The sequence below is a fragment of the Corylus avellana genome, chromosome 10 (genome assembly GCF_965113065.1).
Source record: "Corylus avellana chromosome 10, dhCorAvel1.hap1.2, whole genome shotgun sequence".
Lineage (NCBI taxonomy): Eukaryota > Viridiplantae > Streptophyta > Magnoliopsida > Fagales > Betulaceae > Corylus > Corylus avellana.
The window spans coordinates 21,311,395-21,336,964 of record NC_142499.1 but is presented as its reverse complement, the minus strand read 5'-3'; the positions used below and the strand labels follow the sequence as shown (position 1 = coordinate 21,336,964).

At 35.8% G+C, this 25,570-nt stretch overlaps 4 protein-coding genes across 7 annotated transcripts; 3 read left to right on the top strand and 1 right to left on the bottom strand.

The window, feature by feature from the left end:
- Nucleotides 1–158: 158 nt before the first annotated feature.
- RUS5 (root UVB sensitive protein (Protein of unknown function, DUF647)) lies at nt 159–5,410 on the top strand. Of its 3 annotated transcripts, none has more exons than XM_059606300.2 (15): nt 159–414; nt 498–542; nt 1,057–1,208; nt 1,418–1,518; nt 1,819–1,892; nt 2,124–2,170; nt 2,251–2,329; nt 2,427–2,499; nt 2,712–2,801; nt 3,644–3,703; nt 3,823–3,936; nt 4,157–4,217; nt 4,303–4,421; nt 4,524–4,598; nt 4,683–5,410. In XM_059606300.2, exons 1-15 carry the CDS (start codon nt 242–244, stop codon nt 4,911–4,913), a joined length of 1,494 nt encoding a protein of 497 aa, XP_059462283.1. In that variant the 5' UTR covers nt 159–241; the 3' UTR covers nt 4,914–5,410. The 3 variants fall into 3 exon arrangements, with proteins under 3 accessions (XP_059462283.1, XP_059462282.1, XP_088367062.1); XM_059606299.2 differs by having other exon boundaries at nt 4,524–4,616; XM_088510936.1 differs by having other exon boundaries at nt 4,524–4,616; nt 4,671–5,410.
- Nucleotides 5,411–12,193: 6,783 nt separating this feature from the next.
- Nucleotides 12,194–16,124, top strand: AIRP2 (RING/U-box superfamily protein). 2 transcript variants are annotated; one of them, XM_088510942.1, is made up of 5 exons: nt 12,194–12,580; nt 13,588–13,738; nt 13,873–13,966; nt 14,133–14,367; nt 15,769–16,124. In XM_088510942.1, the coding sequence occupies exons 1-5, from the start codon at nt 12,516–12,518 to the stop codon at nt 15,977–15,979; spliced, it is 756 nt and encodes a 251-aa protein (XP_088367068.1). In that variant the 5' UTR covers nt 12,194–12,515; the 3' UTR covers nt 15,980–16,124. The 2 variants fall into 2 exon arrangements, with proteins under 2 accessions (XP_088367068.1, XP_059462507.2); XM_059606524.2 differs by having other exon boundaries at nt 12,195–12,580; nt 13,900–13,966.
- A 458-nt stretch (nt 16,125–16,582) lies between these two features.
- LOC132191488 (high mobility group B protein 1) lies at nt 16,583–20,201 on the bottom strand. Its single transcript, XM_059606523.2, has 8 exons — nt 19,991–20,201; nt 18,932–19,011; nt 18,572–18,700; nt 18,413–18,470; nt 18,236–18,280; nt 17,628–17,708; nt 17,446–17,529; nt 16,583–16,843 (listed from the first exon to the last, which is right to left on the bottom strand). The coding sequence occupies exons 2-8, from the start codon at nt 18,997–18,999 to the stop codon at nt 16,793–16,795; spliced, it is 516 nt and encodes a 171-aa protein (XP_059462506.2). The 5' UTR covers nt 19,000–19,011; nt 19,991–20,201; the 3' UTR covers nt 16,583–16,792.
- Nucleotides 20,202–22,846: 2,645 nt separating this feature from the next.
- On the top strand, nt 22,847–23,991 carry LOC132191855 (chlorophyll a-b binding protein CP29.2, chloroplastic). The gene is made up of 2 exons (XM_059606968.2): nt 22,847–23,410; nt 23,496–23,991. Exons 1-2 carry the CDS (start codon nt 22,916–22,918, stop codon nt 23,853–23,855), a joined length of 855 nt encoding a protein of 284 aa, XP_059462951.1. The 5' UTR covers nt 22,847–22,915; the 3' UTR covers nt 23,856–23,991.
- The last annotated feature ends 1,579 nt before the right edge of the window (nt 23,992–25,570 follow it).

The window sequence follows — 25,570 nt, the reverse complement described above, 5'->3', positions numbered from 1 at the left end:
AAGCCTGTAATCACCCGTTAATAAAACGACGGCGTTTTGGCATCGTTGATACCATCGTTTTTAAGTGACGCCGTTTTCGAGTCATATTGAGCCGTACAATTGGGTGGTTGTGGAACCACAAAGACCAAGATAGGCGACACCTGGCTTTCTTTCTTCGCAACGGCAAAGGGGGACAAACCAAAACCCTCTTTGCAGCGCCAACAACTATAAAACCCCAAGCCTTTTCGTTTTCTTTTGCGAAATGTCGTTAGTGTCGTGCATTCTGCGAGTATCATTTCCCACGCGCGCTTTTGAATCTTCCAGAAAGAGTAGGGGAGCAACGCGTCGTCGTTTTCAAATTCTATGCTTTTCTTCGCAGCCAAACCTTCCCGAAGGAGAAGAAGAAGAAGAAGAAGACGGGGCTGATCATGGCAGGTAAAAAATAATAATAATAATTCGAAGTATGAAAATGGTTAAGAAGGTTTTGCTAGGCTCACGGTTTTGTTTTGGCGTTTTAGGCAGGTGATCTTGGTGGAGAGATATGGCAATGGCATTGCTAAGAGGTCGGGTCTTAACTAAATTTCTTTCTTTTGTTCTGCCTCGTCTCTACTCTCTGTAGTTTTGCTTGTAGTTCACTAATCGTGAAATTCATGAAAAAATGAGCATAACAGTAGATATGAGAGCAACTTGTGATATTGCGGCATTGGCTATATTTCGTTGCTTTAAATCACTAATTGTACTAAAAACTTAAGTAGATAGAAAATGATTGATTTAATCATTTAGTTAATATTCTAATAATTTTCCTTAATAAGTGAAGTTGAACAAGTAGAATATGTAATTGAATGAGAGAAGAATGACGGAGATAAGGTTCGAAGCCGTCATTATCTTTATTTGGATACCATGTTAAATCACTTTATTTGGATACCATGTTAAATCACTAATCGTTCCAAAAGCTTAAATTGATTTTTTTTTTAAAAAAATGTGCTGATTTAATTATTTAATTAATATTCTAATACAATAGAACCTCGGGTTTAGGCTGTGACTTGTTTTGTTTATCATTGAGCCGTGGCATCACAGGTACATGTTAGATGAAGAATCGGGATTGCGAACTTTTGTTGAGGAGCATAGTTCAGATACTAATAGGTTACAAGACTTTGATACCTCTGACACTACATTATCGTGGCTTCCGGACGTTGTTAAAGATTTTATTTTACCTGCAGGATTCCCAGGTTGCAAACATTAGCATTCTTACTTTGTTTCTCACCAGCGAATGTCTTATTTCTTCTATGCTATTGTGAAAAAAATATGACTACCTACGGATGTACGATGGAATTAGAGAATTTTGAGTAGAGTTTTTGTGCTTCTAATACCCAGGTGTAGTAAGAGAATCTGTGTGATTCATGAGAACATGTGCTTTCTTTTTTGGCATTTGATGCAGGATCAGTGTCAGATGATTACTTGCAGTACATGTTGTTACAGTTCCCTACCAATATTACTGGATGGATCTGCCACACATTAGTCACATCAAGTCTTCTTAAGGCATGTCAGTCTAACTCAGGCCATTACTTCTGCTTGGGTATGTCTATTAGGAAGAAGGAAACCTTTAGCTGTTGTTAGTCTTATTAGGCAGTCTCAGAATTATCTTGTGCTACATCTTATGTTTCTTTTCTTCTTTTATTAAGTTTATCTGGTATAGTTAATTTTTTATTTGGTGAGGTGTTGTTTTGGCTGAAATGATGTTTAAAGTTTGTGAATTTTCATAAAGTTTACTCTTTCCTTCAAAATATTACAGACGTATTTTTTCTTCTGACAAAAATTGTTCTATGCACTCTCTTTCAGGCTGTTGGTGTTGGCTCTTTCTCAGGAACTACTGCTGCCGCCTCTGCTGCTGCCGCCTCAGCTGCTGCCATCAGGTGAATTTCTCTTTTATTGATTTTATGTATTTTCTTTATCGCTGTTTCTGGAAGTTTTATATTTTTACTTAATTTGATGAAAATGTGTTTGTGTGAGTGTTTGTGTACTTTGTTTATATGAACATATATCTGTTTCGTGTGTACGTCTGCCTGTGTAGACAATGTTTCTGTATCAAACTAGTCTTTTATTGGATTGAACTGCAACTGCAAGTTATGCAATTGTTTCTGCAGATGGGTGTCAAAGGACGGCATTGGAGCTGTTGGACGCTTATTCATTGGTCTGGCACTGTAAAAATTGCTACAAAAGAGAAGGTTATGTGCTGAAATTTTTATCGATGACTCTCACTATATTTTCCAGGCGGCCGGTTTGGAAATCTTTTTGATGACGACCCAAAACAATGGCGCATGTACGCAGACTTCATTGGTAGTGCAGGAAGGTCCGTGTAAGAAGCTTTGTTTTAGATGTAGAGTAAGTTAATATTAGATGGTATTCAATATATTTCGTTAATTTTTTTAACAAAATTCACCTTGCAGCATTTTCGATCTAAGTACGCCACTGTATCCTGCCTATTTTTTACCATTGGCATCTCTTGGAAATCTTGCCAAGGTATTATTCCCATTTGGGGCTAAATAGGCTGCTCTTGATTATTTTGATGACTACATATCGAACCCCAAGCATTTAACATTCTTCAGCGATCACTTCTTTTCCCCTCAATTATGTTTCAGAAACATATGTTGATCATATCCATATCAGTGCAGAAGTTTACCATAGGTATGATTAGTTTTTTACTGATATACTTGAGATTCAAATTTATACAGGCTGTAGCTAGAGGACTAAAAGATCCTTCATTTCGAGTGATTCAAAACCATTTTGCAATCTCAGGAAATCTGGGAGAGGTAGCAGCAAAGGTATACCTTTGTATATGTCTCTGCTGAAGCTTAATGCAACTTCTGATGATTAAATTCTCTCACTATCATATTTATTTGGAGTGAACTATGTAGTTTTGCTGCTAATTGTGTCAATGATAAGTCTTCGTTGCCCTAGTTAATTTTATCATTGAAAGCATGTACCTTGACTTTCTTGTTCAATGGAGAGAATTTTTTGCATTACCAAGTTATAATTTATGAGGAAATATCAGTAATCCATAATCATTATTTAAAAAATATATACGTTTCTCTTTTCGCTAAATACTTCTTCTGGTCCCTGATTCCTCTTGACAAATTTTGGAAAAGACAACCCCAGCTATTTAGGCAACTCTACCCTGTGGATAGACATCTACGTGGGCACAGTGTGGCCATCAATATTTGCAATGACGTCTCCTGGCATTCAATGGAAAGTTCTTGTCATTTTCCAGACTTACATGGACATGTTATAGAACTCTGCAGTGTTTCGCTAAGTTATAGAACTCTGCAGTCTTCTGGTCCCTATTTTATAGAAATATTAGCATCAGCTAATGCTGCATAGGACGTGAGTTATAAAACTGGCGCTGCTCTATTCCTATGTTTTCAATTGATTTTTGTTCAAGGGTTCTGTTTGTGAGAGGAAATTATAAGCCTTCTCTTGATGCAGAATTATTTTTTCATGTTTTCATATTGATTTACTACCACAATGCCATGTCAGTGCACATGATTAGAGGAAAATTTTATCCCTTTGGGTTGGACTTTTAACTACAAATTTTCACCTTCTATAGATAGTAAGTTTTTATGCATAAAAGAATGTTTTCCCATTAATTGATTGATCAATTGTTTAGGAGGAAGTTTGGGAAGTAGCAGCACAGCTTCTTGGCCTTGCTCTGGGCATACTGATCCTGGTACATTATGTCCTTCCAAGATGTTGTTCATATATTCCCTTGATAGTGATGTCAATTCACTAAAAACTAGATACTTCTTGATTTGATGCATTTAATTTATTTTAGAGTTACAAATGCAGGATGCACCTGGCCTTCTCAAATCATATCCAGTGTTGTCATTGACATGGATGAGCATGCGGCTTCTGCACCTTTGGTTACGTTATCAATCACTTTCGGTTCTACTATTTAACACAGTAAGAATGTTTTATAATCAGTTCCTAATTTTCTAAGACGTAAATTAAAGCTTAAGTTGAAGAACTTCTTTCTTGGGAAGGTATATGGGATTGTTTCATTTCCTTGCGATTGACCATGTTTAATAAACGTACGCTGAGTGACAAGGGGGGAAAGTACAAAAAAAGCAGGAGATCCTCTCTGATTAGTTGAACTGTTTTCTATGTTCAACTTTATTGACAGATAAACCTCAAGCGTGCTTGTCTGCTGGTAAAATCACATGTTTTACACTCTATTGTTCCAGGTAAAATTCACATTCTTTTTTTTCCTTTGCTCATCACATAAGTTATTTAGTTTACAAAAATGACAAATCTTTTTGTTGGTTTCAGGATGCGTTGCATGCAACAAGGATGAAAATATTTTATTATGGCAAAGATTCATGAAGCCACGGATAACATTTGGTGTGTCCTTGGAGGAGATGGTTTGTGGTGGAAGATCTGTTTCCATGGTATTGCCAAAATAATTATGCTGCTATCCTTTATTATAATTTGATGGTGCCATCAGAAGTAACCTGATCATTTCTATTATTTATCTGTTTATATTGCAACAGATAAAAACACTTCTAAAATTATATGCAAAGGAGCAATATATTCTTATGGTGAACCAACAGCAAGGAGATTTTGAGGTCTTTGTCTCATTCAAGGTATGCATTTAAAATATTTTTCAGGATATACAGGCTCAGCTTAATCAAATTAAGATCCCAATGCAGGTGGAAGCTACAAGTGTGTCTGTCTTGCGTAGTGTGTGGCAGACTTATTGGCTACATGAGAACTGGGACAGTTCAGATGATGTCTTCCATCAGCTCGCACAAAGCATATTGCAGATGGAAGATAGATTTGAGGATTTCATCCAACAGTTAAATAGAGCTGGATGGGATACTGATCAAATAAATCTGAGGGTCCCTAAGGAAATTACCATTGATGAATCAGGTCTTGTTTGATTGTTCAAGCATCGTGATCAAAATGTCTTCATTTTTGGGTTTGATCGTCAGTGCCCTATAATGTGGGCTCTCACTCAGCCAAAATGGACATGCTGGTGGGTGTGCATCACAATGCTGTTTGAGGAAGGTGTCCAGTTCCCTTTGCCAATTTTATCTGAAAATAAGGGGAACGGAGCCATGGAAACATTTAGCTAGAAAAAGAGGTACTTGGACTTGAATCCCTTGGCTGGTATGCTGTGACGTTGTGCACTGGAAGGACAGTTATAGCGGTTCAGATGGGCTTGAGGTCCTGTTATGTAACGAGTAATTTTGGCTTATTCTAAGTTTTGAAGTGATGTATTTAATGGACCACAAAATTTTAAGTCCTTTCTTTCATTTTAGTTTTTATTTGCCAATATTTTGACTTGATTGCAATCAATTTATCAAATATGGAGTGTGTATATGTGCTAAAAATGACACCATGTCAAATTTGAAGCAGTGTATTGTGACGTTATATAGTTTAGTGCTTTTACCTTTTCAGAAAGTATGACAACTTCATCAGGAGGCTTGGATGCTGCTTCGGGTGTTTCTGTTATTAGACTTCTCCTGGGGACTTTGCAATATCTACCTTTACAAGTGGAATTATTGAAGAATTTCAGGAATTAAGTAGCCGCACTTGTTTAATCACTAATTGGAGGAATCATGTCCTTAATTGTTCCTTTTCAGGTGGAGATCAAGGTTCAAATTTTAGGAGAAAGAAGCTTATGTTGTTCCTCCAACATTCAGCGACACCCAAAGGTAAATTTTCAGTTCATTGAGACTACACATAATGAGTTATTACTTTTTGGGAATTTTTATGTGCAATCACTAAATTGATGTTGCTTCCAGAGGCACCCTATACCATGTTCATCATTATAAAAAACCTTGATTCTTGCTTCTGTTGGGATAACATCAACTGTACTGACCTGACTATTATGTAGCCTATAATGTCTTAAAGGTATTTATAACGTCTCATAAATGACTCAACTGCCGCTGAGTGTTAAAGGGGGCTATCATATTTATTTATGGCAAGCGTATTCATTGTATGTTGCCATGTCACAAACCCTTTTTTTTCTTGTCGAGGTTTAGATAGTAGCTGGTCTTGGTGTAGACTGAGATACTTTGGCATCTGGTAATTGGTGTTTGTTTATTTATTTGATTCATGCTATACATCCTCTTCCTATCCTTTTCTCATTCTCCTACTTTTCAAAATAAAACTCCTACATGGCTACATGAATCTCACAAATCTAATGCTGATTTTGAAAAGTGAGGAAATAGAAAAAGGAGGAGAAGTGGAATCATTCCTCTTAATTCATCATAATTTTCTTCCTGAACCATGTTCACACTGGAGTATGACAGCTTTGGCATATTTCTCATTTACAGATTCCCCAACGCTGTTTTTGATTTGACTTGAAAACCTACTTTTTTCCTTTTTTATTTATTTATTTTTATTTTGTTTTATTTTAAATTTCCTGAAAGGCAATTTGGGCTCTTCTTGGTCTTGGTCTATCCAAAGGAGTCTTGGTCAGCAAGATTTTTTCTTTTCTTTCTATTTTGAACCTTATTTATTTATTTATTATTATTTTTTTTTTTTTCTTGGTGCAGTCCTAGCTTAATAATAGCCAGATCTTTATTCTTCTCTTAAGTGTGGCCACCCTTCTATCTCCTACTGATGCAAGGAAACTAGCAAATTCTTGCAAACAACAACCCCAGGTTTTCTTTCATATTAATTGGTTGCGTAGCTGAGAAGGTATGTCGGTTCCACAAGTAAATGGTAGTTTCTCACTCCCAAAGACCCGCCATCTGGTTTTCTACTTTTCTTTTTTCTCATCTCCCATTAGAGGTTGGCTTGTCATTGTCACCAAACCAATCATTGTTCGGTGTTCTCTGTACTTTGCTTAATCACATCCCTTCATTTGTATTGAAGGGTTGGGACTTGGGATTTGGGAACGAGCCACCACGACAGAAGAAAAAAAAAAAAAAAAAAAAAGTCCATAAATCCCAACTGTTTTGACCACCGCCTCAAAGTGAAAATATGGTTTCAGGGGCGGCCTGAACTTCTCTTGCCTTCGGTCTTTTCGTGTGTTCTTTGAGATGACGTGGCTCATTTTAAGCCAATCATTGTGAATTGCGGTTCCCGCTGTTAAGTTATTTGGCCGTCATTGGAGAATTCTACTCGTTGTGTTGTCAAGAATGCTCACATTATCTTGATTGTGACTTATTTATTTTAGTATTTTGTCAATTCAAAAGGAGAAAAAGCGATGCATAATTTATTGTCCCCACCACACCCGGTAATGCTAGATGAAACCAGTCCCACCTAATAAAGTTTGTTTATCTTAAATCTGAACATTTTTGTAGTGTTTTAAAACCCATGAATTTGAAGATTTTCTTATTCTCTTTCTGAAACATGCCCCACGTACCAGAATCTGTATGATTTTTTATCGTGTTTTGTTTGGTACAAATCGAATCGTTTGTTAAAAGTTCTGAATGAATTGAAGAAGAGGCTGTTGAATTGTAAAAATCATTGGTTTTAAATTAATAGAAATCTTTTTTATTTGTTGTTAATGTTTGCTATTCTTAAACCTTCCGTGTGTTTTCTGTCAAATAAAGTGATGCTCGATAAGCCAAGTTAATTTTTTTTTTGTTTTTCCACATCATATTAATATAAAAATTATTCATTTTATTAAAACTAAATTTTTAATTTTTTTCAACCACACAAATAGTTGTGTCACCCTTGCATCCCTGAAGGGAGGGTAAGGATAACCACCCTTCACCGCGAGCCACCCCACCTCTGGAGGGTGGCTTGTGAGAGGTGGTGGGTTATGATGTGGCAAGAAATTCAAATTTTAAAACATCAAGAAATTATCACAAATAACGTGTATACTAAGTGATTTATTTTACATTTACCCTTTATCTTTTTTTGTACTGTAATTATATGAAAAATGCTATATGTGCTTACTTTATGATCTGACAGTAAGTTTTATCAATGAATTTTGGATAGGTTAATCTATATATAATAAATCAATGGTGAGAATTACTGTCACACCGATGGATAAGCAAATTCTTAAGAGAGTAAATACTTGCAGCAAGTGCATATAGCAATTCTATAATTAAAAAACCCAAAGCCCACCGACAACCACAGCACGAAAGGTTAAGATTCGTATGAGGCCAATCATAGTTTTATCCCTTCATAACCACCAACAGCCTACAGGCCAAAGATAATCCAAAATAGAAGTTTATCCTTTGATAACCACCTACTTGTATTTTTCATTGTCTGATCTCTACATATTTTTTATCCCTCAAAAATCTTTTTTTTTTTTTTTTTTTTTAAATTCTACCCTTTCTCCTCGATTGTCCTCATGCCTAATTCTAGTTTGACCTAATGTAGCACATGACTTAAAAAACCAAAAAGAGAAAGGTTTTCTACATTGTCGGCGCACGGAGAGAAAGATACATTGCATGGAGCATTTTAAGACTATCGAGCACGTTTTTGGGTTTACGTGTATGTACTATATATGTAGCAATCTCTTAACAATGAGCACGAATAATATTATAATATTACAAGGTTTTTTTTTTTTTTTCACTTTAAAAAATATGACTTTTAATCATTATTTAGTTTTATCATTTTTTAGGCCATGCTAGTTAAAATCTTTGTTTTCCTGTTTTTCATTTTTTGTTCTAAAAAAAAAAAAAAAAAATTAACAAATAACTCAAAATACAAAAACATTTTTCTCTTTTATATCACATCAAAATGCTTCTTTTTTGTAAAAAAAAAATAATAATAATAAAAATCTATCCAACAATACACATTAACAAACACACCCATAACTTTCAAAAAACCAAAAAAAAAAAGCAAACACACCCATAATTCTATTTCTATAGTTAAACGAAGGGCCCCTGGTTTGCAATCTTCCACTAGTTGGATGTGTAAGGAGAAAGGAGAAAATAATATAATAAGAGTAATTGGATAAGATAACTTCTTGAATAGCCTATAGTTATCTATAAGCAACAGCATTGTCCTTGTCATACATCATTATATTATACTTAAAGCTACTTAGCCAAAAATAATATTTATTTATGATGATATCTAATGCTAATTGACAAATGTGATCTTTACTCTAATCAATGGGACCACAAAGTTTGTAAGGTAACCCACCTCTTTTATTAAAAGAAGAAACCTAATCTACTACATTTTTGGTAATCAATAAAGTTTAATTATTCTAATTTAATAGAGCATGCCATGTTTTTAGGATAAATCGGGAGCATAAATAAAAGATTTTAACTTCAATAAAACCCAACTTTTGCAGCCCTCAATCACCAACTGCCACATAAGCAAAATGCATAAAACTATCATACAGCTTAAAACACTAGATTTTTCCTTATTTCTTCAATTTCTTCCTTCTTGCCGACAACCTCCCTCATTTCTTCTTATTCATTCTTCTTGTCATTTAACAGAGAAAGAGTGAACCTTCCATTTAACAGTCATCTTCTCCAGCTCTAAGGTGATAAAATTTCCTAAGTGTTAAACCTTCCACCTCTAGGTTTTAAATTTAAATAAAAAAACGAGTTTTATGGCATTAGAAACGAGTTTTAAAGTATTAAAAATGAGTTTTGAGGCATTATAAACAATTTTGAGGCATTAGAAATGAGTTTTTTAGGCTTGATTTTGTGGGTTTTCCAGCGGGTCAGGTGGGTTTTTTGGCGAGTTCTCGTGGGTCTGGCCGTGAGTCTCGCCAGACCCACGGCATGCATTGGGCAGCTTGGATTTATTTATTTATTTATTTTCATTTTGATCCGGTGCTTTTGTTTTCAGTTTTATTTTTCACATTTTTTTAATGGATGAGGTGTCACAATGTGGTTGGATGCTACAAAACACCACTTTTAAGGCTTGACCAGATGGTAGAGACTCTCATAAATAAAACCATTGACATTTCCCAGTAATCCATTATAATTTTTGGAATACTACATGTTTTATTATTATTTGAATATAAATTGAAGTATGATTAATAAGTTTGTAAAAAATATTAGGGTTAAATACTAAAACTCCCTTAGGGTTTTGACACTTTATTTTTTCCCTCCTAGGTTTTGATTTGTATCATAGGGGGGTACCTGTAGTTTTGATAAAGACCAAATTAGTCCTTCCATCCATTAACCGTTAGTTGACTTAACGGAAGTCCATGTCACTAACATGTGGACCAATTAAAATTTGACATATAGCATAAGTGGCCACGTTATTAGTGATAACGTGGTCACCTAATTAAATTTTTTATTTTTTATATTTTCAAAAAAAAAAATTTGGGGTGGCCTTTGGTGCTCAAGGTACCTCACAAATCAAAATTTAGGAAAAAATAAATAAAGTATCCAAATCTTAAGGGGGGTTTTTTAGTTAACTTTGTAATATAATTAAATGCACCGTATTATGGGTTAAAAAAAACAAAAAAAAACATACTCTATTATTATTACACTGCTTACCTCATTGTGGGGTCCATGATTTTACAATCACGACACGTAGCGCAAGAAGCTTCAAAATATAAACCACCAACGGTGGGATCCGCCAGTAACGGTTAGGCATAGCTCATGCATGCTCTTCACGTGTCAGTAGATGCTGCCACCGCACCGCCTTCTCCAACTACTCTGTCTTCTTCATACAACCCAGAATGTCTCTTTCACATCATCACCCGCTGAGGCACACATCTCCCATGAGCTGCGAAACGACACCTCACCTCAACCAGAAAATAAAACACCCAATATTGATTTTTTTTTTTTTTTTTTTTTCATATATACTATATTTTTATTAGAACTACTACGTCAATAATATTATAAAATAAAAATACAATTTTTCGCATTACTTTTATCACAGACAAATTTTAGGACAAAAACATACAAATATTTATTGCAAAAACACTTCACGTATATTTGATCAATATTTGTGAAGTTTTTTTTTTTTTTATATTTGACCTATATTCTCTTATAATCAGTCATTAAATTTATGAACTTATGAGGACCTCACACATAAGTTAACAGTAGACTCCATAAATTTAATAGTTGATCTATTGAATTTATAAGAGAATATGAACTAAATATAAAAAAAAAATATTAACATCTAGCATTTCTCTATTGTAAAATAAAAATATAATTTTTAGCATTACTCTTATCGCAGGATCAATGTAAGACAAATTTTAGGACAAAAAACATATAAATATTTATTGCATAAACACTTTACAAATATTTGTAATAAGAGAAATGCTACTTAGAATATTATTATTAACCTTTAAAAAAATATATATTAAAGATTAATTTTTACTATCACGTCATCTCAATTGTACGACGCTTCATATTATGTTTGTTTATTTCATGAAAATTGGGTGACTTCTAATAATGGTTTGAAAATAGCTTTATAGTTTTTAATTAATAAAAAGAAACTTTTTTAAAGACAATTAACAAATAATTAAAAATATAAAAACCTTTTCAAACTATAAAGTACTGTTTAAACATGTATCCCACCAAATAAAATACTTACGGCTTTTATATCACTTCAAAATATTTTTTAAAACAAAAAAAAACTTTTCGAAGTCGCTAATAAATAATTCAAAATATAAAATACATTTTAAAACAATTTTCAAACAATAAAATATTATTTAAATATAGGTCCTACCAAACTATACTTCTCCCTTTCCTTTTATATCAAATCATCGAAACATTTTTTTTCTCAAACATAAACGAATCTAAGGATTTTCCTCTATGTTTCGGTCAAATCATATATTCTCCAAAACTCAAATTTTCAACTTTAACTCTAATTTGAATACGACTAGACCCAATTAAATATTTTAATCATCAATTAAGAACTTTAATTTTGTGATTGAGTCATTAATTTCGGAATTACTCAACCAATCTTTAATTTATCATTTCATCTAAATTTAATATTATATATATATATATATATATATATATATATAGTGGGCATTCATCGAAATTCATTTCATTATCGCTTCCCAATGTTTCTGTTCACTCCCCGGCAGTGACCTCACTTAGGTCACTGCACAAACACGAAAAGTAATATATATATATATTACTTTTACTAAGTGAGGTCACTGCCGGGGAGTGAACAGAAACATTGGGAAGCGATAATGAAATGAATTTCGATGAATGCGAGTGGGCAAATTGGTCATTTCGGAACCCTGTCTTCAATCTCCTGCCGCTACCTCGCGCATTAATAAAGAATTGAGATGTATATATATATATATATATATATATATATATATCTATATATATATTACTTTTACGTGTTGGCCAAGCGAAAGCCAAGTCAGCCCCACCTCTCTCTCTCTCTCTGAAACGTCTCCAAAGTGCAAGAGTTTCTGAGACTGACGCTGGGCAGTTAAGCATAGAAGATTATTATCAGGAAAAATGAAAAAGGGGCCACCCGGGTGTTTATAGAAAGTGAGAGAGAAAGCTGTAGAGTTGGGTTTGTTTTGGATTTGTTGGTTTTTAAGCATCTGGAGGTGGGGAGTGAATGGTGGTGGTGGAGTTTGGTAGGGTTATTGGGTGAGCTTCTGTTGGAGGTGGATGAGTTAAGAGAAAAAAATGCGCAAGTCTTTCAAGGATTCCCTGAAGGCCCTCGAAGCTGATATTCAGTTTGCAAATACCCTGTAAATTTCTCATTTCCTCTCTTTTTTTTTTTTTTTGGGGGGGGGGGGAGGGGGGGGGTGGGTGTTGGTGGGTTTTTATTTTATGAAACAAAATTTTGGGTTTTGAGTGTGATGATGAGAATCAATTTATTGAAGTTTAATTTTTTTTCCTCTCGTTTGTTTAGCTGTGAAATACGTGTTACATTTTTAGTCAATTATTTTTATTTTTTAATTCACTTCCTCTGTTTTTTGTATTTCTCCATTTTTCTGTTTTTAGCTGCTCAATTCAAACAAAATGGTTTATTTCGGATTATTTTCAGATGTGAAGGAACGATTTTTAGAATTTATAAGTTATGACGGTGGTATGTGCAAATATGCATATGCCCCAATTGGAGAAATTGTGGGACATTCCAACTACTGATAATTGCTCTGTGTATTCAATGGGCTCCAAGCTTTGTTCTCTCTTGAATTTCGAAGATAATTTTTTCTCTACGGTGATTTTGTGTTGTAATTTTGTGGAGTTTGAATGTGTGACCCTGATTTATACACAACCACTGTTGATTTTATTGACACTTGCTTGATTGGGAAAGAACCTGAGGAGTCATCATAACAGAATAGTTTTTTCAGGTTCTGAGACTCTGGATTCTCAGAAAGAACCAGTCAAGCTTGTGTAGTTCCATTTGCAATCTTATGTTAAATCTATCATCCTTTTTGGAGATGGGACTAGTTCAATTCTCATTGCAGCCAATTTTTGCACCACTCTGAGCCCATTGCTTTTTTTTTCTTCTTTTTTTTGGGGGGGGGGGGGGGGGGGGGTTTCTTGTGTTTATTGCTTATTATAAGTCTTCTGCTTTTGATAATTTGTTCTTCATGGAAGAGAAAGAAAAATGAGGAGGTGTTTTTTGTTTTGGGAAGGGGGAGGGGAGGGGGTGTATCTGCAAGGTGCATCCATCGGGACTGAATGTACACTCTGCTGATTATCTTTAGTGACGATGTTTTTAAGGGGTAAAGTACATCTTGTGATACAGGGCTTCTGATTATCCGAGGGAATACGATGGTGCCTGCCTTCAGATGAGATTATCCTACTGTCCAGCTTCTCAGTTTTTTCTCTTTCTTGTTCAGTGGACTGATTGTCACCTTGCTGGTGCCTTGGGATTGCTTAGGGTTCTTATATTCAAGGTTAGTTGCAATTTCTTATCTTTCTTTCAGTCAATTTAACTGGTTTTTGCTTTTAGTCTATTTCTTTGATTGCCATATCGTATATAATGTCTAATCCATAATAGTGTCGAACTTGGTACTTTGATCTTGTCAAGGGTGTGATAGTATTAGGTTTGTTACAGGCTTATCAAGATGGGAAGACCACCATGTATACTCATGAAAGGAAAGCCAGTCTAAAAGAGTTCTACGGTAATTAGGTTCCAAAGGAATTGAATTTCTTTTTCTCTCAAGTTCTTGAAATGCTCTTTTTTTTTTTTTTTTTTTTTTCTGTTAAGTTCAGTGCATATATTTATTCTCCGAATAATTCCAACTGTCTGGCAATCCATTTTGTACCATTTTGGCTTTTTGAGAACAGGTGTGATATTTCCTTCTTTATTGCAACTTCAAAGAGGAATCACTGATGTAGAAGAGAGGAAACAAAGAGAAATTTGTGCCACCAAATACAAGAGAAAGGATGACTCGGAAAAAGGAAAGCTCTCTGAAATTGATTTAGAGAGAGAAGAAGAATGTGGTATTTGCATGGAGATGAACAGCAAGGTCGTGTTGCCCATTTGCAGTCACTCAATGTGTATGAAGTGCTACCGAAATTGGTATGCTAATTGTTATGAATTACTAGCTTTTGTTATAATATATTTCCGCAATCTATCATCTACTGGCTGTTATCCTATGAAAATGATAAGGATCATGTATTTATTTATTAGATAGGAGCAAGTCTGAGCAGACCATTCATTTTCTTAACCTGAAGAAAGGGAAAAAAAAAATGTAAAAGAAACTCATTTGAAGGGCACTGTCAATCGATGTTATCAAATATCTAAGGCCCATGGCCTATTTGTTGTTGCTTACAAACTTTGAGACATTTTGTAGAGAAACCAAACAGATCAATGATCATTATCATAGAGCATTCCCTTGGGTGGACCAACAATTCTTAACAGACTCTCTCACTCACACGCATGCACAAAAGCACAGGCGGAAAACCATGTAATAATTCAAAGCTTGCGAATTCCAGATTCTGTACAGCTAGACCTTTAGCCCTATTGTTTACTAAATGTCCAGTACCAAATTTGCTCTCTCTTTTTGTCAGTTGCAACTTGCCTCCAGAGATTCACCATGTTGTTTGATAGCATCATCAAGGTCTTTATGTTGAATAATCTAGTTCATCCTTAACAGTTTCCTGGACACAATTAGTTCTTGTCTATCAAACTTGTTTATCAGACCCGCCATATTTGTCCAGGTTAATGATTGAACTTGTTTAGAGTGCATTTATGGGATGATCATTGATTCATGCCCTGGAAGGCTAACCCAGAAATTATGCAATCAGCTCGAGGTTTCCTTAAGATCATCAGAACCTAAATAGGCATTTTAGATTAAAACCCTGCTCATTCTGGAAATTTACAGCTAGCCAAAGATGGTTTCACCACACTGTAATCCAGACCTGATCTCTTACACAAACCTCAAAATACTATACAAAAATTAAGTAACATAAGCAAATAATCTACGTGTTTTATTGTTTTCTTTGTTGGAAAGCTAAAATTTGTTATAATGTACAGATACTTTTATTTCTTACAGAAGTGCAGTGGTACTAGACAGATTTTTGGCATTCCAACCAAAGTAGTGAACATTCTAATAGAGTTAGGAGCTTCCAATGGAATCTTTTTATGGCTAGGGCCCAACTTTATGTCTCATCTCTATAATGTCGGCAAGAATATGTAGGAACTATGTTTTCTTTATCAAAATATTGAATGCATTCATTTATGCCCATAGATTCTGCTTCTACTGCATGTGATGATTGCTCCCAAATGAAATAGTGCGATTTGATTTAGGGCCTGTTGTTACTTTGTCCTGAATCATCACTCAGAAAGAGTCTACTCCTTTTTTTTTTTTTTGAGGACTTACTTTTATACAGTGAGTGCTGGAGATTTTATTTCTCTTCTTTTTGTGACTATATTAGTTAAGTTGGTCATCATGTTTGCTGTTTCGTGGTTGCTCTCTAGGCGTGCACGATCGCAGTCATGCCCCTTTTGCCGGAATAGTCTCAGCAAAGTCGACTCCGATGACCTTTGGATCTGCATCAGTCGCTGTGAAATTGTTGACTTGTCCTCGATCTCCAAGGAGAACTTGAAGAGACTTTTTATGTACATTGATAAACTGCCTCTCATTGTTCCAGATCCTACATTTATTTCTTATGATCCTCATCACCGTTGACTTAGTTATCTGCAGGGGCTGGGAACATCGTGTACATAATACCTAGTTGATTGTATATAATTCTTCTCTTCCAAGAAGCATTTGAAACTGTAAATCGTTTTCAGCACAACTCAACAGTAAATTATTTGATTTCATTTTTTCTTCATTTGCGTTGTAGTTCATTTTCTGCAGTATGTTTGTAGAAAATGTTCACCTTTTTTTTTTATAAGACAACAAAGAAGAAAAGCCGAGGAGGGACTTTAAACTTTCGAGCCGCAAAGGAGAAGGAGAAGATATGGGAATGCTTCGCTGGACGTAAAAGTTAAAGCTTCTATGAACTTTTTTCTCTTGGGAAAATCTTGAAGTCCATGGTGAAATCCGGATAATTGAGAGCTAAAATAACAGTTCAAGAGACGGAGGAGGTTTGTCACTCTTGTGTATTAATTTACAAATCTGATTGTTACTTGTCATGACCACTGCCCATGTAGCGTTTACATATTATTATCAATGGTTCATTAAGAAAAATATTGGCATCCAACAATTGCTTCCATGTAAATCACAGCTTGCTTCAGATGTTAACTTTTTCCTTGTTAAAGAGAGATTATGTAATCTTTAGCCATCACATGCCAAAAGAACCAAAATTATTATCAACTAAAACAGGAAAGCTCCTGCAGAGCATACAAGTAAGACTAAAAAGGAAAGTGGCAGCAGCACACAAAAGAGTGTGCGCTGTTTCAAGGAGCACCAAAAGTGACCTAGCAGTTTAAACACACTCCACAATCCTTTCCCACTAAATTAATCAACCATTACACTCGAGTCACAAAGCATCCAATTTTAGTCCTCGTCATCGTCGTCCTCCTCTTCCTCTTCCTCCCCCTCGTCCTCCTGCAAAGCGATATAGTTGTTGTAAGTATTGGCATCAGAACTACCAAAAGCAACCACCCCATAATCAACATGAACAATACAAGGCAAGGAAAGTTTACAGCTTAACAAGCCAATGATTGCATCAAAACAGAGACCAAGGTTGCCGGGAAAACTCGGTTCAATTAAGTCATTTTATGTGGCTAGTGGACACACCCAAAGTATCTTCATAAGGTAAAGCACCAAATTTATGTATTTCATACGTTTGCTTGGGTTTTCCCATGAGTTCCCTGACGAGTTAAAGCTACTTTCTCATCATAGTCCCTATTATCTTTCAGGGCCACACTCATTCTGTTCCCCGTGTTAATAGCCCCTGAATATTTAGTTGAGCAATTCGAAACTCAAGATTCATATAAGCAGGCGAATCCAAAAAGGCACTTGAACTTAACCATTTCCGAACAGGAAGCCAGCTTTTCATCTACAACATAGTTACCCTCCTTCGGAAGTTCAGGAGAATTGAGGACAAAGCCCTCAATAAGTACTTGTTTTATATAACCAAGAACGTTATGACAAACATGCCAGGTAATGCATCCAAAAAAAAAAAGAAATTATAGAAGTAGAACTACCTCTGCACTTGCTACGACATCGTCATCATGCACTTCAGATTTTGACCTGTCTGACTCCTCTTCACCATCATCTATTGCACTATCCTATCAACGTAAAGATAATTATGTCAAGCTAGTAAAAAGCCCTAACAAGTACCAAGAGTAAGAATAACAAAAATAAGTATTAGATGCGAAATATCCACCTGCTTCTTGTTGTAGGCCTTCATAACCTTTTCATACTCGGACTTCTTTTTTGCAGCCTTGGCTTCATATGGAGCTTTTTCCTTTGAAACCAGGCAATAAAGCTCAAGTAAATAACACATATCCAAATAAAATATCACAGAAGTCGTTCACCAAAAGAACCATCTCTGTATCACTAAATGATCTTATCTTGACAGAACTGACATGATAGTGATCACATTATGATATAATGATATACTATCTAATAAGGAAAGAATATCTCTTGTATTTCAACACTCATTCACCAAAAGACCATGCACCGAATGACATTATCTTGACTAAAAGAAGACCGGCTTAACATCCATTCTCAACCTCAAAGGAGCACCCACCTCATCAGGATATTGAGGTGTTAAGATAGCCATGGATTATTTGGCATATGTCAAGTCGACAGTCATTCAGCCAAATCACAAAGACTTCCAGAGAATTTCAGTGTCAGGTAGCAAACCAAACGGTTTCACACAACAATATATTTAGCAGCAGCTTTCAGACGGAAATCAATTTCCATGTCAAAGAACGTAATTTCAAGGCCAAATAACTCCCCAATATCAATATAAAACATAAGAATACTTACAGCACCAGACAAGGATTTCCACTGCTCCCCTCCAGCTTTCCCAACCTTCAATTAAAGCATGCAAAAAACAAATCTGTAGTTTTTTTTTTTTTTTGGAGGGGGGGGGGGGGGGGGGGGGGGGGGGAGGAACTGTGTTATCATGCAGAAAGAAAGAAAGCAAATTCATATACAACTTACAGCTGACACAGCTTTAATATCAGGGTGTTCTTTCTTGAAGTCCTTTCTGAACTCCTCACTATTGAATTAACAAAGCATGGATCAGATAGATCTTCAAATTCATATCTTCCAAAACCAAGTAAAACTACTGGAGAAAGCAACAGAGAAAGAGATACAAACAGGAACACAAAGAAAGCACTAGGAGGCCGTTTAGGTTTATTAGGGTCTTTCTTGGCATCTCTCTGCTTCTTGGGCTGATGTTTGCTACTCTTGTCAGCCTTGGCTACCGCCTTTCGCTTCCCAATCTTTCTGAAAAGCCAAATATACACGACACATCACTACAATATTCCTGTAACAACTGTATACACCATTGGGTATGTAACATCAGATATCGATAAAATATATACCCATGCCGGTGGCCATGAAACCAATACCATAAAATAGATCGTGTAAAGGAACAATCTATTTAAAGTTCATCTTAAGCCTAAAACAATAAAATAAAATGCAAGAATTGAACCTAAGCAAAACACAAAAACCAACCTGTCATCCACAGGCTTCAAAGTTTCCCTTGTGTTCCTAGCAGTCCCCTTGCCCTTGGGACCCTTCATCGTTACAATCGCCTGCCCAAATAAACACTCAAATCAAAATGGACCAATTAAACATATAGTTAACTATGACACCATTTTCAGATGATATAAAATCTATGGGGCAACGGCTGAACAACATTGATTGCGTTCAAAGAAAAGAAGCAAAAGCTTATAGCTCAAGCAGCCAGGCCAGTGTTCCAAGTTCCAACAATACAAGTCAATGCACCACGCAGACACACATATTACCATCTCAACAGGCAAATTGAACACATAACACATAAACAAACAACACACACGCAAATTAACAAAAATAGCTGCAATGATGAATAGAAAGAAATAAATCAACAAATTTTTTTTTAGACAAAAAAAAAAGGAATCACAAGCTCACATGGTTTGAACCACTATAAGCATCAATTAACACTTTTTTAAGAAACCAAACTTATACTCCGTAGTTTATCTTTTCCATGTATATATCACAACAATTTTCAAAATTAATAAAACCGCAAACGTCAATCATCAACCAATTTGATAAGAAGCTGAGCATAACACTGATGGATATTCGCACAAGCAGCGTAAATCACGTTAAAAATACACATACTTGCAGTTGCAGAGAGAGTTCGAACAATAAATACTCCGTCAAAAAAAATTCTAACTATAAACAGAATAAAATTCTAGAATTTTTTTTCTATAAGTTTAGATAGAGTCGCAATTATATAAATATTCTACTAAAAAATATGAGTGTGGAGACAGACTTTTTAAAGTTATCCATGCTTTTTCATTTTCAGAGTAAGTTCTTTACGACAAAGCAAACGAATATATAAACAACGAATAAAAGAATAAAACACTCACGCCGTTGATTTGCTTTTTCGTTTTTTTCTCGCTTTTTGAAGAAAAAAGCAACACATAGACTTTTAACATTCTACTGCCTTCTGGTTTTTAAAGTTTTCTCGTCAACCAAACAGAGAATTACGAAGTAAAAAACAACGAAACAGATCTAGGAAAACATCTTCACCTTTAAGGAACGGAACCGAACGGCGACTCTTCCACAAGAATCAGAAACAAACCGAAAACAGAGAATCAAAGCGAGAGAAAATATGGAAAGCCAGGGAGGAAAGGAAAGCGAGAGAAAATTGAATTCCAACAGAGCAACCGGAAGAGCCAGTAAACCTTAAGAGTTTGCCGCCACAGGAGTCAGCAGAGGGAAGCTCCTTTTACCGACTACAGCCGGTTTCCAAGGCTTCGGTGCGGGTTTTATATGTTATTTTATTGTCCTTCTCGGTGCGCTTGATTATTTTAAGAGAATTCGCATTCAAGGGACGTGATATTTGTGCGTAGAAACGGGACAAGGGAGATATTTGTGTCAGCTCTTACTAGCTGACACGTGGCTATTCCTGAGCACTGTTGGTGTTGAACTGTTTGCGGTTCGAAAAATATTTGTCATGCATATATAAATATATAATTGTATTTTGAGGTTTTTTAAAATTATTTATAATATTTATGTTATATTATAATAATTTTTTTAAGAAAAAAAAAACTGTAGCGTCACACGTGGGATAGTGGGATAATTACGGTGGTATCTCAATCGACGTGAATTAAGAGAATATTAAATAAATAAATAAGGTATCATGCTCTTAACCCGAGTTAATGTGGTTGATGACACCAAAACTGCAATGATGTTTTTGAACTTATTAAACATTGTCTTGGTTCTGGTTAATGTCATAATGATGGTGTCCAGAAAGAATTCTTATTCGCAATTATGGTATGCCATTTTTACCTAAACAAGTGGGGAAAAGGGTTATAAGAGAAAAATAAAAATAAAAAGGGGTGGGCATTCCATTAACTTATCTAAACAAAAATACACTACTCAAAATAAGAATAACAAATAGAAAATGGACGAAAGATTGATACGGTCCTCTCTATCTTGGATTAAAAGCTAAGAAATATGTCACATAAAATGGGTTTTACTTTTAAAGCAAGTTGAGAGTTTAGTGGTAGATCATCTCTATTCTACAGTTTTTGTATCGGACTATGACAGTGCATTTCAGTTTTAGCTTCGTTATGATGGTTGTTTTCGATTCCATGTGCCATGTGGGGATTCAAATAAATTCACCTTAATTTGTGCCTCTTTTACTTCTGTAACCGTCTTGAGCGGCCCTTTGAGGTGATCGAGCCACTCGTTTGATCTGTTTCTTACCTTTTGTAATTATTTGTGCACTGTTTTAATTTATTTTGGGTCTATTGTTAGGAAACTCACCCCTTTTTTGATTTTAAGATCACCCACTTTTTTTCTTTTCAAATCAAGAGTTGGCATAGATAGGGGCCATTAAAGAGTCTTCACAATATATATAAGAGAGATTCAGCGAAACACATGGAGATTATAACCCATAAAACAAAAGCACAACACCATAAAAGCAAAACAAACAACATATATAGACAACAAAAAACTAAATATCATGGAAAAGATATCATGGTGAGGCCTTAAATATCATGGTGGTGGTGTGTTGGAGGAGGAGGTTGATAGTGGAAGACAGATTTGGGTTGAAAAAAAAACTAAATTTATTCTCAATGGCTAGCGCATGAGAGACCCGGCACGGTGGTTAATAGCGGAGATTGGAGGTGGAAGAGGAAATTAGCTAAACTTGTGGTGGTGGAGGAACTGACATTGTTAATTTGATAGAGAAAAATTGAGAAAAACATAGAAGAAAGACATGAGATGGAAACGTACGGCGGATGAGAGTCCACTCCCTCCTCCCCGCAACATGCCATAGGTGGTGGCCGGAAGCTTCTCTCACTAAAAAGTAGAGAGAGAAACATATATCATCATGGTATGCCTTTAAAATTACACCATTAGGGAACTAAACAGCATTGATTATTTAGTTTGTTAATGTGTTTCGAGGATATTTTTTGTTTTGATGAGTTTTAAAAAGTGTTCTTAGTCTTCTTGTGAATACCATTTTTGTATTTCTATAAGTGCTTTATATTTTGATTGATTGTTAATATTTTTCATTTTGAGAATAAAAAGAAAAAAGCAAATATTTTAACAAAAACGTGCAAACAAATGGACAAGTTACATTTTTATAACAAGGACTAATACAAGGTTTGGTTTAGATTGTCGTAAAATAATTGTGAGATAAAAATGTAGTATATAGTATTACTATTTATATTGGTCGATCTCTTACAAGTTACAACTATCTCAAAATGTTGTTGTGTCGGTCCCAATCAATTCTTATATATTTTTTTTCTTAACAATAACTATTCAAATGTTGGTTAAGATTATCATATCAAATATCATTGTGGAATAAAAATATAATATCTAGTATTAATCACTTTTAATAGAGACATTTTGAATAAATATTAGTTTAATAAATTGTGACGATGCATTTTAAATACCTATCACTATAATAAATTGGATTGAAAAAAATTTCACCATTTCAACTTAAAGAAAACTTAATTTAGTCTTCAAGTCGGAGGCCAATCAGCTGAAGACCACGTCTGATGAATCGAAAGTACCTAGTTCGAATTTCTCTTTCTTTTTTCTTCTTCTTATAGCGACATTTAAAAATAAATAAATAAATAAAACTTAGTTTATTCCTCCTGTTTCGTGGTCCAAATTTAGGGAGAACGGATTTTCTCCTCTATAGCAACCTCAACCACACAGAACGCAGAAAACGTCCAATTTCGTGGACCGGAGAGAGAATAGCCAGTTTCCGGACCCTACTGGCCAATCTAGCTCACTACCAGATAAGGCAAAGATAAGGCGGAGACCCTCACGCCCGTCAGATGGATACGCTCCTTCATCCAACGGCCACAAAGTCTCACCGTGGATTATCCACCAAAACTTGATAAAAATACTCAGTCACCTCCCTCCACTAAATATAATTTCAGTCTTTCACACCCTGCACTCCACTTCACACCCGGCGAACGTTAGCCCAACGCCATGGCCGCCACCACTGCCGCTGCAGCTACATCATCCTTCATGGGGACGCGTCTCTCCGACGTGTACTCCAACTCGGGCAGGATCCAAGCCCGATTCGGATTCGGAGGCAAGAAAGCACCCAGGAAAGCCACAAAGCCCAGCAACGACCGCCCGCTTTGGTACCCTGGAGCCAAGGCCCCAGAATATCTGGACGGGAGCTTGGTGGGGGACTACGGGTTCGACCCATTCGGGCTGGGGAAGCCCGCGGAGTACCTGCAGTTCGACCTGGACTCGTTGGACCAGAACCTGGCCAAGAACTTGGCCGGCGATGTGATCGGGACCCGGTTCGAGGAGGCCGACGTGAAGTCGACCCCGTTCCAGCCGTACAGCGAGGTTTTCGGGTTGCAGAGGTTCCGAGAGTGCGAGCTCATTCATGGGAGGTGGGCCATGTTGGCTACTCTAGGCGCGCTCACCGTTGAGTGGCTCACCGGAGTTACCTGGCAAGACGCTGGAAAGGTACGCAACACCCAATCATGGTAATGCGGTTCTCCATCTCTTCGAAAATTTCCATTTGTAAAGCTGTAAATTGTTGCTATTTCAGGTGGAGCTGGTTGAAGGTTCATCTTACCTTGGCCAACCGCTTCCATTCTCCATCACCACATTGATCTGGATTGAGGTTCTGGTGATTGGGTACATCGAGTTCCAGAGGAATGCAGAGCTCGACCCGGAGAAGAGGCTCTACCCCGGTGGGCCGTACTTTGACCCTCTCGGCTTGGCGGCTGACCCGGAGAAGAAGGCCACCCTCCAATTGGCAGAAATCAAGCACGCCCGCCTCGCCATGGTTGGGTTCCTTGGGTTTGCTGTCCAAGCTGCTGTCACGGGAAAAGGCCCCCTCAATAACTGGGCTACCCATTTGAGTGACCCGCTCCACACCACTATTATTGACGCATTTTCCTCTTAAGCAACCTACCCCTTGTTACATCCTATGTCGCTTGGTCTATAAGTATTTTACTTGGCTGAATTATCATTTGTACTCTTTATCTTGTAAAAATATGAGATGACATTTGATAGGCTAAGCAGAATGTTTTAGTGACTTATTTTTCAAGATGTGTGACCGTAAAACATAGATTTGAACCCAAAAAACACTTCCTCCCTCGGATCATAATCCCCAATTATGGGATCTTGCAATCTGACAAGTAATTGTAAAAAGCTCTCGATAGGGTTTACATATCCGAACCGGAGACCCCTCCAGCCCAAACATTGTTCGAATTGATAAGCCCTTATACCGATGATTGGGTAATATGAATGAATACCTGCCAAAACTTCGATCGAAAGCCTCTCACAATTGATAGAGGCGGATGCAAAGATTGTTAGGAATTTTGATCTTCCTCCTTCACTCTCCTTGGTAATGGTAAATAACTTGTTGGGCAAACTAATGTTGTGTGTAAGCATGTGAGCTTCTTGGTGGAGATCGTTTATGAATACCGAATTGCTCATGACTACTCTCAAATGCTCGCTGATTGACAAAATAAATTATTATTTGATAAAATAATAAATTAAAGTACACGTAATATTTAGTGTTAATCTTTACTGCTACCTCAATGAGTGGATATTTGAGATTATATGTAGCATTTATCTCCAAAGAGTGTTCTAAAATAAAAATGAAAAGGAAAAAGATATGTTCCTTAATTTGTTTTGCCCGACAAATTATCAAGTTTTAGGAGCATGCATTAAGACAATGCAATTCGGAAGGCTACGATCGGTACACGTCATGTTTGGCACACATAATTGTCATTTCTTTTGGAATATGAATAAGAATTACTGAGAATATAAGATGGTAGAATAGAATGATCATTCATATTCATTTGTTTCATGACAACACATATACTCTTACAAAAATTGAACAAAAAATTATAAAATATTCAATTTCTTTTTTTCTTCTTTTTTTTTTTTTTTTTTTTTTCAAAAAAATAAGTCAAAAATTCGATGCGTTGTCAACTACCCCCACCTTAACGGTCACATAACATCGAGGGTGGATAAGACCAACCTCGATGTTATGTGAGAGTGGTTGGCCACCCCTTTGAGTAATCGACCACCCATATAATTCATTCATATATATATATATATATATATATATATATGAATAAGTAAATTTTTTGGGAAACACGATTTATTCCCACAATAATAACTATTATATTGCAATGGTCTATTCCTCATACTAAATGTGCCCCTTAGGGTTAGCTTCTGATTAAGATCATACTAAATGTGCCCCTCATATATAATTCCTAGAATGCTTAGACAAGGGATGAGATCATAGGTGGAATTAACATTTTAGGTGTTAGGGAGTAAAACTGAAAAGAATATTTTTTTAGAAAATTCTTCCATTTTTTTTTTTTTTTTCAATTGAGTTCAAAGAAAAACTGTCTTACTAGAATAACATACAACTGAAATCTAGGATACAAATTTGTGTAGCTACAATGGGTGTAAGAGCAAGAGTATAGGAGACGATTTTTAAATTACTATAACATTGCGAGCATCCTAAAAACATTTAAATGCTTATATTACAAATGGCTAATCAAAAGCTTAAAAACGTGTCAACTACAATTGCTCTTTCGGAGAAGCACCGTAACTCAAATGCAAAATATATTTACTTTAGATAATTTAATAAACATGTTT

What these genes read in the sequence shown, in the direction of transcription:
- RUS5 (XM_088510936.1), top strand. Translation starts at nt 242, where the DNA reads ATGTCGTTAGTGTCGTGCATTCTGCGAGTATCATTTCCCACGCGCGCT. An exon ending in TTCATTGGTAGTGCAGGAAG is followed by an intron (nt 2,330 to 2,426) that starts GTCCGTGTAAGA and finishes TTCACCTTGCAG; the next exon opens with CATTTTCGATCTAAGTACGC. An exon ending in CTCTGGGCATACTGATCCTG is followed by an intron (nt 3,704 to 3,822) that starts GTACATTATGTC and finishes TTACAAATGCAG; the next exon opens with GATGCACCTGGCCTTCTCAA.
- AIRP2 (XM_088510942.1), top strand. Translation starts at nt 12,516, where the DNA reads ATGCGCAAGTCTTTCAAGGATTCCCTGAAGGCCCTCGAAGCTGATATT. An exon ending in TTAGGGTTCTTATATTCAAG is followed by an intron (nt 13,739 to 13,872) that starts GTTAGTTGCAAT and finishes GATCTTGTCAAG; the next exon opens with GGTGTGATAGTATTAGGTTT. An exon ending in CAGTCTAAAAGAGTTCTACG is followed by an intron (nt 13,967 to 14,132) that starts GTAATTAGGTTC and finishes TTTTGAGAACAG; the next exon opens with GTGTGATATTTCCTTCTTTA.
- LOC132191488 (XM_059606523.2), bottom strand. Translation starts at nt 18,999, where the DNA reads ATGAAGGGTCCCAAGGGCAAGGGGACTGCTAGGAACACAAGGGAAACT. An exon ending in TTGAAGCCTGTGGATGACAG is followed by an intron (nt 18,701 to 18,931) that starts GTTGGTTTTTGT and finishes TTGGCTTTTCAG; the next exon opens with AAAGATTGGGAAGCGAAAGG. An exon ending in GGAAATCCTTGTCTGGTGCT is followed by an intron (nt 17,709 to 18,235) that starts GTAAGTATTCTT and finishes CTGGTTTCAAAG; the next exon opens with GAAAAAGCTCCATATGAAGC.
- LOC132191855 (XM_059606968.2), top strand. Translation starts at nt 22,916, where the DNA reads ATGGCCGCCACCACTGCCGCTGCAGCTACATCATCCTTCATGGGGACG. An exon ending in CCTGGCAAGACGCTGGAAAG is followed by an intron (nt 23,411 to 23,495) that starts GTACGCAACACC and finishes TTGCTATTTCAG; the next exon opens with GTGGAGCTGGTTGAAGGTTC.